This window comes from Myodes glareolus, chromosome 20, assembly GCF_982192425.1.
Source record: "Myodes glareolus chromosome 20, mMyoGla1.1, whole genome shotgun sequence".
In the NCBI taxonomy this organism is placed as follows: domain Eukaryota; kingdom Metazoa; phylum Chordata; class Mammalia; order Rodentia; family Cricetidae; genus Myodes; species Myodes glareolus.
Window position 1 is genome coordinate 56,178,086 of NC_142045.1, and position 12,499 is coordinate 56,190,584.

Sequence of the window (12,499 nt, forward strand, 5' to 3'; positions counted from 1 at the left end):
TGGCGAGGAGGTTGGCCGAGGGCACCAATCAGCATGGCTCTCGGAGAGAGCGGCCGGATTTTTGAATCGGCAGCGGCGGCGGCCTCCCTCGAGCCATGGCGCCAGTGAGGGCCGTGAGGGTGTGAGGATAGCGGAGGACGGCGCCGGAGCGGCTCTTCTTTCCGTTTAAGCGTGGTGAGGACTGCGTGGTGTGTGCGGGACGGGAGGGGATGCGGTGCCCGAGCCGTGGGCGGCGGCGTCGGAGGTCGCCTCCCCGTCGCGGTGGGCAGCACGGGCTCCGTCACCCTCTTCCACCCTCCGTCCCCTCCTCTGTACCCGGCCCGGTCTTCCGTCGTCGCGGTCCCAGTCCGGGCCCCCCTCCTCCCTGTTCTGCTGCTGCCGGGCGCCCCAGGGTGAAGGGCGCAGTTGGAACCGGGATTTTGGCTGCCCGCCCGCCCGCTGCAGCCCTGAACTGCCCTGATTGTTTTGTGGTTTCCCACTGGAATTCCTGCAGAATTCCGATTTTCCATTTTTAAATATAAAACACAGGCCGCCCCGCCCCCTTCCTGGCCACAGCTGTGTGTGGTTAGTGGTTAGGGAAGCGCTATCAGTGTAGTTAGACCCGGCTTGGAGAAGCCGCGTGAGCGACTGCCTTAGCCACAAACTGTGTACGGCAGTAGTTAGTATTCCACTGTTAGGATGGCTGCAAAGGTTAAACGAATGGCAAGGAAACAGATTTAGGATAGTGCCTGGAAAAATGTTAAACTCTAAGTAAATGAGAACTACTAATCACAATTGCTAATAACGTTCATTATTGGAATTTGGTTCTTTACCCTGGATAACGTTTTTATGAGGAAACTCAATTTAAAAGAAATGTGTTGTGAGAGGTTGTCAGGGAGCCCAGCATAGGTTTGTACTGTGGAGCGAAGAGTGACATTGAACTGATGAGCTTGCCTCCTGTAAGGTGTACTTTCACCATGCCTGGTTTATGGGTTACCTGGGGATGACGTCATGCATGCTTCTGCAAAGCTACATCCCCAGACAAAGATGTGTTGTTTGGTGATCCCTGATTCTATTGTGTTTATTTATAAAAGTCCCTGGCCTATGTGAACGTGAGAAAAAGCGATGGATGCATTCCAGTCTGAGATCCGACTGTTGGACTATAGTTATAGCTTTAGTTTACCATGTAACTCTTCCACTGTAAATTTTGAAGCTGTTTTGGAAATAAATGATATATGCAGTTAATTAAGCCTTTGAAGTTAAAGAGGGTCATGGAAACGAAAGTATCACTGAACATGATTGTAAAAGTTTGACAGTGATGGCGCACACAATATACACATTTTTTTAAAAAAAAATAATTAATTAAAAACAACTTTCCACCGGGCAGTGGTGGTGCATGCCTTTAATCCCAGCACTCAGGTGGCAGAGGCGGGTGGATCTCTGTGAGTTTGAGGTCAGCCTGGTCTACAGAGTGAGTTCCAGGACAGAGAGGGCTACACAAAGAGACCCTGTCTTGAAAAACCGTAAACCGTGTCATATATACATACATATACATATGTATGTATATGTAAAACATACATATACATATATTATGTGTGTTATATATATTGTGAAGCCTTGTCATTGGCATATAATTATGGGCTGCGTTTTGACGTTTCCTTTTTTTTTTCCTGAAACTGAGAGGTTGAACCCTGAACCTCTTTATGCTTTCTCACTAAGCTACACTTCAAGCCCTAGGATATTTTAGTACATTTATATAATATGTAATGATCCGATATGATCAGATCAGGGTAATGGCTATGTTACTGGAAGCATTTATCATTTCTTTTATTGGAAACATTCAAAGTACATTTTACTAACCTTTTGTTTTGTTCTGTTTTTCAAGACATGGTTTTTCTGTGTAACTGCCCTAGCTGTCCTGGAACTAGCTCTGTAGACCAGGCTGGCCTCAAACTCACAGAGATCCACCTGCCTTTGCCTCCTGAGTGCTGGGATTAAAGTCATGCACCGCCACTGCCCAGTGGAAAGTTGTTTTAAAGTAATTATTTTTTTTTAAAAAAATGTGTATATTGGTGTTTTACCAGCATGTATATCTGTGTAAGAGTGCCAGATCTTGGAGTTACAGGTAATTGTGAGCTGACATGTGGGTGCTGGGAATTGAACCTTGGTCCTCTTGAAGAGCAGTGAATTTAATCACACCAGCCTTCCCTCTAGCCCCAGGGTTCTACTAACCATTTCATTAATTCCTGCTGTTGGCTCTTTGGAGGTCAGGTTTCATGTGACAGTACTGCTTTCAATACCATGAGCAGCTCAGATCTTTTGTTTTATTTTTTTTAAAAGATTTCACTCATTCACTCATTCATTCATTATGTATACAATGTTCTGCCTGCACGTATATTTTTCTGCCTGCACGTATATTTTTCTGCCTGAAGAGGGTAGCAGATCCTATTAAAGATGGTTGGGAGCCACCATGTGGTTGCTGGGAATTGAACTTAGGACCTTTGGAAGAGCAGGCACTGCTCTTAACTGCTGAGCTATCTCTCCAGCCTCTCAAATGGTCTTGATTTATTAGAAATTTTTGATTTTTTGTTTGTTTGTTTTTGTTTTGTTTTTCAAGACAAGCTTTCTCTGTGAAACAGTCCTGTCTGTACTGGAACTCAATCTTGTAGACCAGGCTATTCTCGAACTCACAGATATCCACATGCTGCTGTCTCCCGAGTGCTGGGACTAAAGGCGCATACTGCCTCTGCCTGTCTTTTTTTCCTTTGTGTGATTTTTCTTTTCAGACAATACAGTCTAATCATTTCTTCTGGATCCTATCCCACTTCCCCACCATCCAACTCCACAGCTTCTTTTCTCTCTCTCTTTAGAAAACAAATAAGAAAAACAAACAAAGGAAAACAAAGCAGAATAGAAAAAAAACAAACTGGAAGGGAACACCCAGAAAAAGCATGGGAAGCACATACCCAAGCAGAGAGACACGCACAGAACACCCATAGAAGCCAAAATGGGAAACCATACGGTATAAACAAAAGACCAGTAAGGTTAAAAAAAATCCCTGACAAAGTACTATGAGGCAAAATACTTCCACAAAAATGCCAGAGTTCGTTTTCAGTTGGGCAGCTACTGTTGAGTGTGGAGCGTGCCCTTTGTGGTTTGTGCCCAGTGAGACTCAGGAGAACACTATTTCTCTTTTGAGTGGTTGTCAATTGGAGACAGCCTCTTGGTTAGGGATGGGACATCGTGTCAACTTCCTCTGCATTTGATTTGTGAGCTCCTATGTACGCCAGTCCTGTTGATTTAGAGGGTATTGTTTCCTTGATGTTCTCCATCCTCTTCTGATGGAGACTTCCGTTTAGGGTCTCACTCTGTGTGTAATGTCTGGCTGTGGGTCTCTCTGTTTGTTCCATCTACTGACTCAAGCTCCTCTGACGGTGGCTGAGCCAGATACTGACCTATAGAGTCATTATGTTGTGAGATTTCTTTAAGTGACTTAGAGCCTTGTGTTTTTCACTGGAAATGATTCTTTAGGAGAAGTAGGAAGAAGACCATGGAATTTGTAGTTGTTCTGAGTAAAGACAACTATTGGAGCACTTCTGCAGTGCTTAGAGTAGTGATTGCCATGGATAGACAGTAAACAGTGCTGAGTCGTGAGTATTGTATAAATATGAATTGTTACCTGTCATCCCAAAATATCTACTCATTTTCTATCACAACCTGGATTTGAGTTGTAATCTATGTCTGCTTCTTTTATATAGAAATAGAGGTTTAATGCAAAGCTGAGCTAGGAGACAGGTGGCTGACCTATAAGTGTATGATTTTTCTTCTGTGTGTAGGTCTCTAGTGTGTATGTTTTGTGCTACCTAATCACTAACCAGAAATGAAGATTCATACCTTACTGTTTTCCCAAAGCATACAGTTTAAACTGTTTCTTTACTAAGAATGTAGAGCAGTCCCTTTATGAATCTGAAGTAGAGAAAAATGGATCAGTCATGAGACTATTGGTTATATTTATTTAAGAAATTTGCTTTCCTCCCCCAAGTTGAATATAAAGCCCAGGGCCTGCAGCATACTTTGCAAGAACTTTAGCACTGAGCTACAAACTCAGACTATGAAGTATGACTTTTAACTTTAAACTTAAACTTTATTTTCCTGCTTGCCTAACTTTTCAATTCTTAGATCCTAGAAATCTAAAAGAGCTTTCTTTCATAGTTCAGATTTATACTGACACTAATTTATATTTATTTGTCTTGTCAAATCTTAGAGATGTTTGGAAATTAATATAAAAATGCCAGTAATATGTAAGCTGTATAATTACTTATGAAAGGTTCTGAGAAATCCATAAGTCAAGAGTGGTTACTGAAGTAGAAGACATGCTAGGCCGAGCACAGTTATAAAGTACATTGTAATTTGAACTTTAAAACTGCTCAGAAATTTAGTTTGACACTAAAGTTTTTGGATTTGAGACTGACAGGCATTTTGAGCAGGGAGAATGAGTCGAAGAGTAAAGATGGGATTATTGTAAGCAGATGTTGTATAGACATTTAGGAAGAGAAATAGATTGAAGATAGAAATGTAGAAGAAAGAGGGAAATATTTGTGATCACCTTTTGTGTGTTATGTCAGGGAGTTTTCTGTGTTCTTTTAATGCCTGTTGTTACTTGTTACTGTATTACTTTTTTTTTTGTTTGTTTTTTTTGTTTTTTCCAGACAGGGTTTCTCTGTAGCTTTGGAACCTGTCCTGGAGATAGCTCTTGTAGACCAGGCTGGCCTCGAACTCACAGAGATCCACCTGCCTCTGCCTCCCAAGTGCTGGGATTAAAGGCGTGTGCCACCACCGCCTGGCGTTACTGTATTTCTATAGCCAGTTTTGATCAGCTTTATTTTATAGAGAAAGAAACTTATGCTGATGGAGGTTTTGAGATAGGATCTCTTTGTTCCCCAAATTGGCTTCGAATTCATGTTGCCTCCTACTCCTGGTCTTTCTATCTCTACCTTCCCTGAGCTGATTTTAGGCATGACCATCCTCTACTATCTGGGACCAGAGGATAAATTCTACATAACACAAGCACAGCTTCTAGCCTGTTGTGGTTATGTGCCAGATGTCCTGCATATCAGATATTTACATTACGATTCATAAAAGTAGCAAATTTACAGTATGAAGTAGCAACGAAATAAATTTATGCTGTGATCACCATAACTTGAGCTGTTTTATGGGGTTGCAGCATTAAGAAGGGTGAGGACCACTGCTCTAAAGCTTGTTGCTCAGTGACTAGATTTGTTTTATGTGTTTAAATTCCAAATTTTGTTTTTCAGCCACCACAAAACAGTGCAAACAATGGCTGACAACAGTATATTAACGTCTCCTACTGAGATAACTAACTTGGCAGATTCTTCTATTTTTGATTCTAAAGTTACTGAAACTTCCAAGGAAAACTTGTGCATGGCGTCTTCTTCAACTGTTGATGGTAAGCCTATTATCTGCTTTATAAAGAAAGAGAATTGTTGTTTAATCCTCAAGTACTGACTGCTGGTTTTTCTGTCACTGATGTAACAGTTAAGTTAGAGGCTGTGTGTTGAGTAAGTCGGGCACGATGTCTGTCTTCTCTGTCCATCATCTGGGCTAATGCTTCCCCACTTTGAAAACGGGCGTCTTTGTGCTGATCCTGCTTTCCTTGTATTGAGACTGTCTAGCTGTAACATTGTGGTTATGCGATGAGCCGCTTATCTCACTGCCTTGTAGGGGGTCTGTGAAAAGCTCCCTGTGCCTTAAGGAGGAGGGACATGCTTGTAATGCTTCTTGGGGAGAATTATTTCTTTGTTGTTTGTATGTCTTTTGCTACAGTTTATCTTTTCCTTTCCTTTCGTTTTGTTTTGTTTTTTTTTAAGACAGGGTTTCTCTGTATAGCTTTGGAGCCTGTTCTGGAACTTGCTCTATAGACCAGACTGGCCTCCAACTCACAGAGATCCTCTTGTCTCTGCCTCCCAGTGCTGGGATTAAAGAAGTGTGGTACCACTGCCTGCTTGTATCATTTCTTTTTTAAAAGTGATACGTAGTCAAATATTTTTGTAGGAAACTCAGAATTAGGTTATTTTAACTTCTGGGAATGTTCTACCTTCCTCAGGTAGAAGACTTTCTAGCTAGGAAGAAGGCTGAGGAAGTGCTTGCTGGCTGTGCTGTTGGTACCCTAACATATTGAAACATTTTACATTTTAATAGAAGAAATGCCTCAGGTTGAAACAAGACTGATACTGGTCCAGGAAGCTTGGAAACAAGAAGAGCTTCTCAAGGCAGTAAAGGTGAGGAGATGGGGTTTGTAGTTCACTTCTAAAGAGAGTCTTCACCCACCTGTCTTTCTTATACTTAAGTCTCTTTTCTACAGACTATTAAGATAATGGAAGTCCCCGTTATAAAGATAAAAGAAAGTTGTCCTGGAAAATCGGATGAAAAATTAATAAAAGGTGTTATTAATATGGTAGGTAGGTCAAGCATCTCATTGCATGTGGCATGCTTCACTTCCCTCGGCTGAACTGCTTCACTCTGGGACTGGAATCAGCATCAGGCATACTGTGCACTCTGAATTAGAAATGTAGGAAGTAGCCTATACTTAACTTAGAATTGGGTTGTTTCTGAAGACCAAAACTATAGCATCTATTATAAATCCAAATTTTAGAGACTTCATTATTTAATTTAAATAAAGGATGTAATATGTACAATAATCTGATAATTTTCTTTACATGTTTTAGTACTTTTCCCTTTAATTTTGTTTAAATTCTTGTTGTTTTTCCAAATTACTAATACCAATAAACAGTGATTATCAATTAATTTGCCTCAGAATTTGTAATCTATCTAGTTCTCTAGTCCATCTCCATAATAATCATCATTTATTATATTTTGGCAGATTGAACCCAGGATCTTGTGAATGCTAGGCAAGCATTTTACTACTGAGCTAGCTAACGCCCTGCCCTTCAGTTACATTAGTTTGCTAGGGCTGTTCAAACAAAGTAACGCAGACTAGAGATCTTAAACAACAGAACTTAATTTTCTCAGTTTTGGGAGCTAATGAAAATTGTTCCCAGCAGTTTAGAGTGTCTGGAAGCCTCTATTGTGTTGCACGGGGCTTTTTTATTTTCTTTTTTTACTGTATCCTGCCTCGTTTCTATGTAGTGTATCTTTGGTGTTCCTTTGTATGTTCACATTTCTTATGAACACCCCAATCAGATTGAAGGCTACTCAGGCCCCTCGTTTAGCTTTCGTTGCCTCCTTAACATCCTTACCCACATGCAATCCAGTTGTGAGATAAGGCTTCAATATTTTGGGTTATGGGTTCAATATACGAATTTCAGGGATAGCTGGCTTGACCCATCACTCCAGTCTTTCAAATTAAAGGCCAAATAATTTACTTATCAATTCCGAATTATTTAATTTTTTTGAGACAGGGTTTCTCTGTGTGGTCCTGGCTGTCCTCACTCTGTACACCAGGCTGGCCTTGAACACACAGATCTGCCTGCCTCTGCCTCCCAAGTGCCAGGATTAGAGGTGTGCACCACCACCACCTGGCTCCATTCAGACTTTTAACACAGGAATTATGTGTGATCTTCAGTATGTTAATTTTTTGGTTGTTTTGTTTTAAATCGTTCTAAGATCCTTGCCTTTGTATACTATTGTACATCTGTCCTCTACAGCCAACTTGGCTCATGACCTGTCTTTACAGCATATGAAGTGAAATGAGATTGTTAATTAGAAACCTTTTATTAACTCTGGTATTCTTTAAGTTATGGTAATTTTTTCTTATTTTTTGAAGATAGCAGTGTATGTACAGTATTATTTTTCCTGATCAGAATAAAAATGGTGGATATAAACCCAATACAGTACATCAAAGTATGTTTACTTTTTTTAAGTGGGACATGGTGGCTTATAACTGTTATCACTGCACAGGCAGTCCAGGAAGGTTGCTGAGGGTTCAAGGCCATCCTGGTCTATATAGAGAAGTTCAGACTAGCCTGGCTAAGTTGTGAAACCTTGCCTCAGAAAAACAGTAGGCCAAAAAAAACCAAAAAAACCAAAAACCAGTAGGCCGAGCGGTGGTGGTGCATGCCTTTAAGGAGGCAGAGGCAGGCAGATCTCTGTGAGTTCGAGGCCAACTTAGGGCTACAAAACGAGTTCCAGGACAGGCTCAAAGCCACACAGAGAAACCCTGTTTCAAAAAAACCAAAAACCAAACAAACAAAAACAGTAAGGCGGTGGCAATAGCTCATTGGTAGAGTACTCGCCTGGTATGCTCAAAGTTCTAAGTTCAGTCCCCATTACTATCAAACACTAAAACTATAGCAGCAGAAAGGAAAGTTTCTGGTGTTCTAGTACTCGGAATTTACTGTTATGCCAGGTGGTTTATAGGCCTCTGAGTCATAGATCTTACTAAGTTTATATCTTTCCCTTATCCATCTGTGTCTTCTTGATGTGGTTGGGGATATATGATGCAGAAGTAGAGAAATAACAGTTTTCCACTATTGTATGGTATAATGTTAATTGTATACTTTAACACTTAAGTTTTCTACAAATTTTAAAGATGTCTAAAAAGTGTAGGAGTCATTTTTAGGGAGTTATGTATATTATATGGCCTATGAATGTTTTTATTTATAATAACCATATAAAATAAAAAATCTAGGAAGTCAAAGTCCCCTGTGTAAAGATGGACTCAATGGAAGAATTTGGAAGTTTGGATTCCCCAGAATTTGAGAATGTGTTTGTAGTTACTGACTTCCAGAATTCTGTCTTCAATGACTTGCGCAAGACTGACTGTAGAATTGTTGGACCTCCTGTTATACTCAGCTGTGCCCAAAAGAGAGAGGTGAGAAATACACACTTACCGTGACTTTTCAAGAATACATTTTTACTAATGAAATTTTTGAAAATTTATATTTAGAAAATCCTGTTAATTGTTGAGTATATGTAACACTTAGAATAATTCATGGTTGCTGGATGTGGTTGCTCAGGCCTATAGTTCTAGCACTTGGAGGTGAAGATCGAAGGATCTGGATTCAAGTGCATTCTTGGCTATGTGGTGAGTTCTAGGCTACATGAGGCTCTCTTTCCCTCAACAAGAAGATAATTAATGGGGACTATTCTTATGTATTTCTTTTTAATTTTTTAGTAGTCAAAACCCAAGGCCATTGAAAGCCATACAATGTGTGTATGTAAAAGCCCATACATATGGCTTTACTTATGACACCTGTAATACCTTAGGACAGATTTGCAGAGGTTTGGTTTCCAGAAATGTGTACAGTACACATAAACCTTTCTTTTTTCCATTTAAAGCTGGTGCCATATCCATTTTTGTAAGATTTTAATAAGATTATTTTAGTCCCCCATACCCCAATTTTTAACATATTGTGTGTGTCACAGGACAACTTGGAGGATCCGGTTTTCCTTCCATTATGGTGAAAGGTGAAAGGGTTCAAACTCAGGTCATCAGGTTTGCCAGCAAGTGCTTTTCCCCCTCCTTGGAAAACAAGGCCTGTGTGTCTCTGGCTGTTCTGGGTGTCACTTTGTAGACTAGGCTGGCCTTAAACTCTCAGAGATCTGTCTGCCTCTGCCTTCCGTGTGCTGGGATTCAGGGGCTTGCCCCTATGCCCAGTTCCATTTTTAAGCTGTTTTTTGAGGTAGGGCCTTTTTGTATTCCTGGATGGTCTTAAACTTACAATCCTCCTGTCTCAGCTTCCTGAATGCTGAGACTGATTATAGGAGTATACAGTCACGGCTGGCAGGAAGATGTTTAATGTGGAGTTTAGAGACTGACTTTTATTATTCCCCTTTCCTCCGCATTATTGGAAAATTCAAGTAAACCTTGGGTATTGAAAAGTTAATTGGCAAGAAGAGAAATCATTAAGCTTGAGGAAATGTTTTCTAAATCCTAAGTGTAAAGGAAGCTCATAGGTTTAAAATGATGTCCTCCACAGCCCTTGCCGTTCTCCTGTCGGCCACTGTACTGTACCAGCATGCTGAACCTGGTGCTGTGCTTCACTGGGTTCAGGAAGAAGGAAGAGCTCGTAAGTATGAAGCAGCTTCAAAGACATTTTCCTAGTATTGCAGATTCAAATACATTTATTTATTTATTTTTGGTATCATGAATTCATTTAAAAATCTTGAAGGAAAAAATGCTGGGACCATCAGGTTCTAAATTTTAAAGAAAAATTCTAAAGAGCTTTGTTAAGAAAAAAAAAGGATGTTTTGTAAGTGCTAGCTATCCTGTAAATTAATAGAAAATTTTACTTTCCTGCTAATGATCAGTTACATTAGTTAACTGACGTTTTTAATACGCAGAATTGATATTGTTATGCAAGCAAAACTTTATTCTTCCCACCGCAGAGACATCACAGAAACAGTTTTTTGGTTCACAGTAAGTTGGAACCAGTAAATGTTGCTGAAATTTGTGTGACAAATATTGATGTTATATAACCTGATGTTAAAAGTCAGTATATTTGGGACTGGGGACGTGGCTCACTTGCTGCTCATTAGAGAACAAGAGTTTGGTTCCCAGCACCCATGTCAGGCAGCTCACAGCTGCCTGTAACACCAGCTCTGGGTGAACTGACCCCTGCTGCTGGCCTCTGAATACCTGCTTCTATGTGTGTATACTCACAGACACATAAATAAACTCTTGAAAAAATAAATCAATATATTTGTGGAGGTATGGTCTTGGCCTTGATACCCAATATTATAAAAAGTAAATCAGGTGGAAACGGAAGCAATAAATGTGTTAGAGTCAGTTGTCTGCTAACTTAACACTCTGCGCATTCTTTGTCTTTGTATAGTTTTGCCTGTAGCAACAGCAGTAAGCTACTCGTTAATTTTTTATATAAAATTTGTATAAATTTTGTAAAGTAGTTATGCTAAATGAGTTATTAATACAGATTTGTTTAAAATAATTAAAATCAATTTTGTCATATTTTCTTTTGAGGTGAAATTGGTGACATTGGTTCATCATATGGGTGGAGTTATTCGAAAAGAATGTAATTCCAAAGTAACACATCTGGTGGCAAATTGCACACAAGGAGAAAAATTCAGGGTATGTAAACTTAATATTATTTTTTCAATATAGTATTACTCTGTAATGGTTTTTTATTTATGTTTGTTTTGAAATGGCCTCATAGTATAGTCCAGGACAGTCTAGAAATCATTTTGTAGGCTGCGCTAGCTTTGAGCTTGTTAGTATCCTCCTGTTTACCCGTCCAGCTCTACCATGCCTGGCTTGGTATGGGTTTAATATTACTCTTTTGTTGATTCTGCCGTTTTTGAGGATCAGATTGAAATTTTGCCGTTGGAGTGCTTGGTAAAGGGTTTGTGATATATCTCAGTTACAGAGTGCTTGCCCAGCTTGCAGGAAGGACTCTTTAGGCCCCAGCACTGCACACCTTTCTCAGTACTGCATGGTATAATCCCGGCATGTTGGAGGTGGCAATGGGAGGGTCAGCAGTTTGGTTAGCCTGTGTTATTTGAGTCCGTTTTAAAAAACAAAAGGGAAGAAAAGCAGAATCTCTATGACAGGTTGAAATCACAGATTGTGGCCAATTAGGCTTTAAGAAGGCAGTGAAACTCAAGTTAGATGTTGAAAGGTGAGTGAGACGGTGAGAGCTGGGAGATGGGTTTTGCTCGCAAATGTGGTATGACCAGTAGAGACAGGCGGGTCAAGAATTGTGAATAGTTGGTGGCGCATGCCTTTAATCCTGGCAGATCTCTGAGTTTGAGGCCAATCTGGTCTACAAGAGCTAGTTCCAGGACAGGCTCCAAAGCTACAGAGAAACTCTTATCTCAAAAAAAAAAAAAATAAACAAACAAACAAAGAATTGTGAGAACAGATATTTCACTGTTGATTGTTTACAAAAGGCTATAGCCTTTTGTAAAATGACCCCATGTTAATTATCTTACATTAAAAAGAAAGGATTATCTATTTAAAAAAAGAAACAGGAGAAAGTATTTTCCTCCCAAGGCAGGGTCATTTTATTTCGTTTGGTTGTTTTGGGGGGCCGAGTAAAGGCTTTATTTCAGTTTACAGTTTACAGTTTCACATCACAGTTGATCCCCACAGAAAGTCAGGGCAGGAACTCAAGACAGACCTAGATACAGAAGCTGTGAAGGAATACTGCTCATTGACTTGCTCTCTATATCTTGCTCAGCCTGCTTTTACGCCCCAGGCCCTTCTGCCCAGGGGTGGTACCACCCACAATGAGCTGATTCCTCCTGTATCTCTCAATCACTGATTAAGAAAATCTAGGAAACTGCTCTACAAGCTTGCCTACAGTCTGATTTTTTTCAAAAATTTTATTTATTCTTTGGGTCTTTTACATCATATTATCTTAACTCATTCATTTCCTTGGCCCTTTACATCCACCCTTTGCCTCTGCACACTCCCCAAATAATACATGTGTGTGTGTCATGTTGAACATAGGATATCAGAAGAAAGCTTACAGAATGGTTGTTTTCAACCTTCTTAATGCTGTTATGTGTGATCGTTTTGTTC

General features: G+C 40.0%; 1 protein-coding gene across 5 annotated transcripts in view; it reads left to right on the forward strand.

Annotated features, from left to right (window-relative positions):
- Window positions 1-15: 15 nt before the first annotated feature.
- Window positions 16-12,499, forward strand: part of Ect2 (epithelial cell transforming 2) — a 58,083-nt gene continuing 45,599 nt past the window's right edge. Inside the window, exons 1-7 of one of the 5 annotated variants that reach the window (XM_048452628.3) lie at window positions 16-174; window positions 5,295-5,446; window positions 6,199-6,278; window positions 6,362-6,454; window positions 8,648-8,830; window positions 9,939-10,028; window positions 10,940-11,047. In XM_048452628.3, coding sequence (XP_048308585.2) covers window positions 5,317-5,446; window positions 6,199-6,278; window positions 6,362-6,454; window positions 8,648-8,830; window positions 9,939-10,028; window positions 10,940-11,047 — 684 coding nt within the window. In that variant the 5' untranslated portion in view covers window positions 16-174; window positions 5,295-5,316. Of the gene's footprint in view, window positions 175-5,294; window positions 5,447-6,103; window positions 6,279-6,361; window positions 6,455-8,647; window positions 8,831-9,938; window positions 10,029-10,939; window positions 11,048-12,499 lie in introns of those variants that run through there. The other 4 variants (XM_085682310.2, XM_048452629.3, XM_085682311.2 and 1 more) reach the window with 4 other exon arrangements.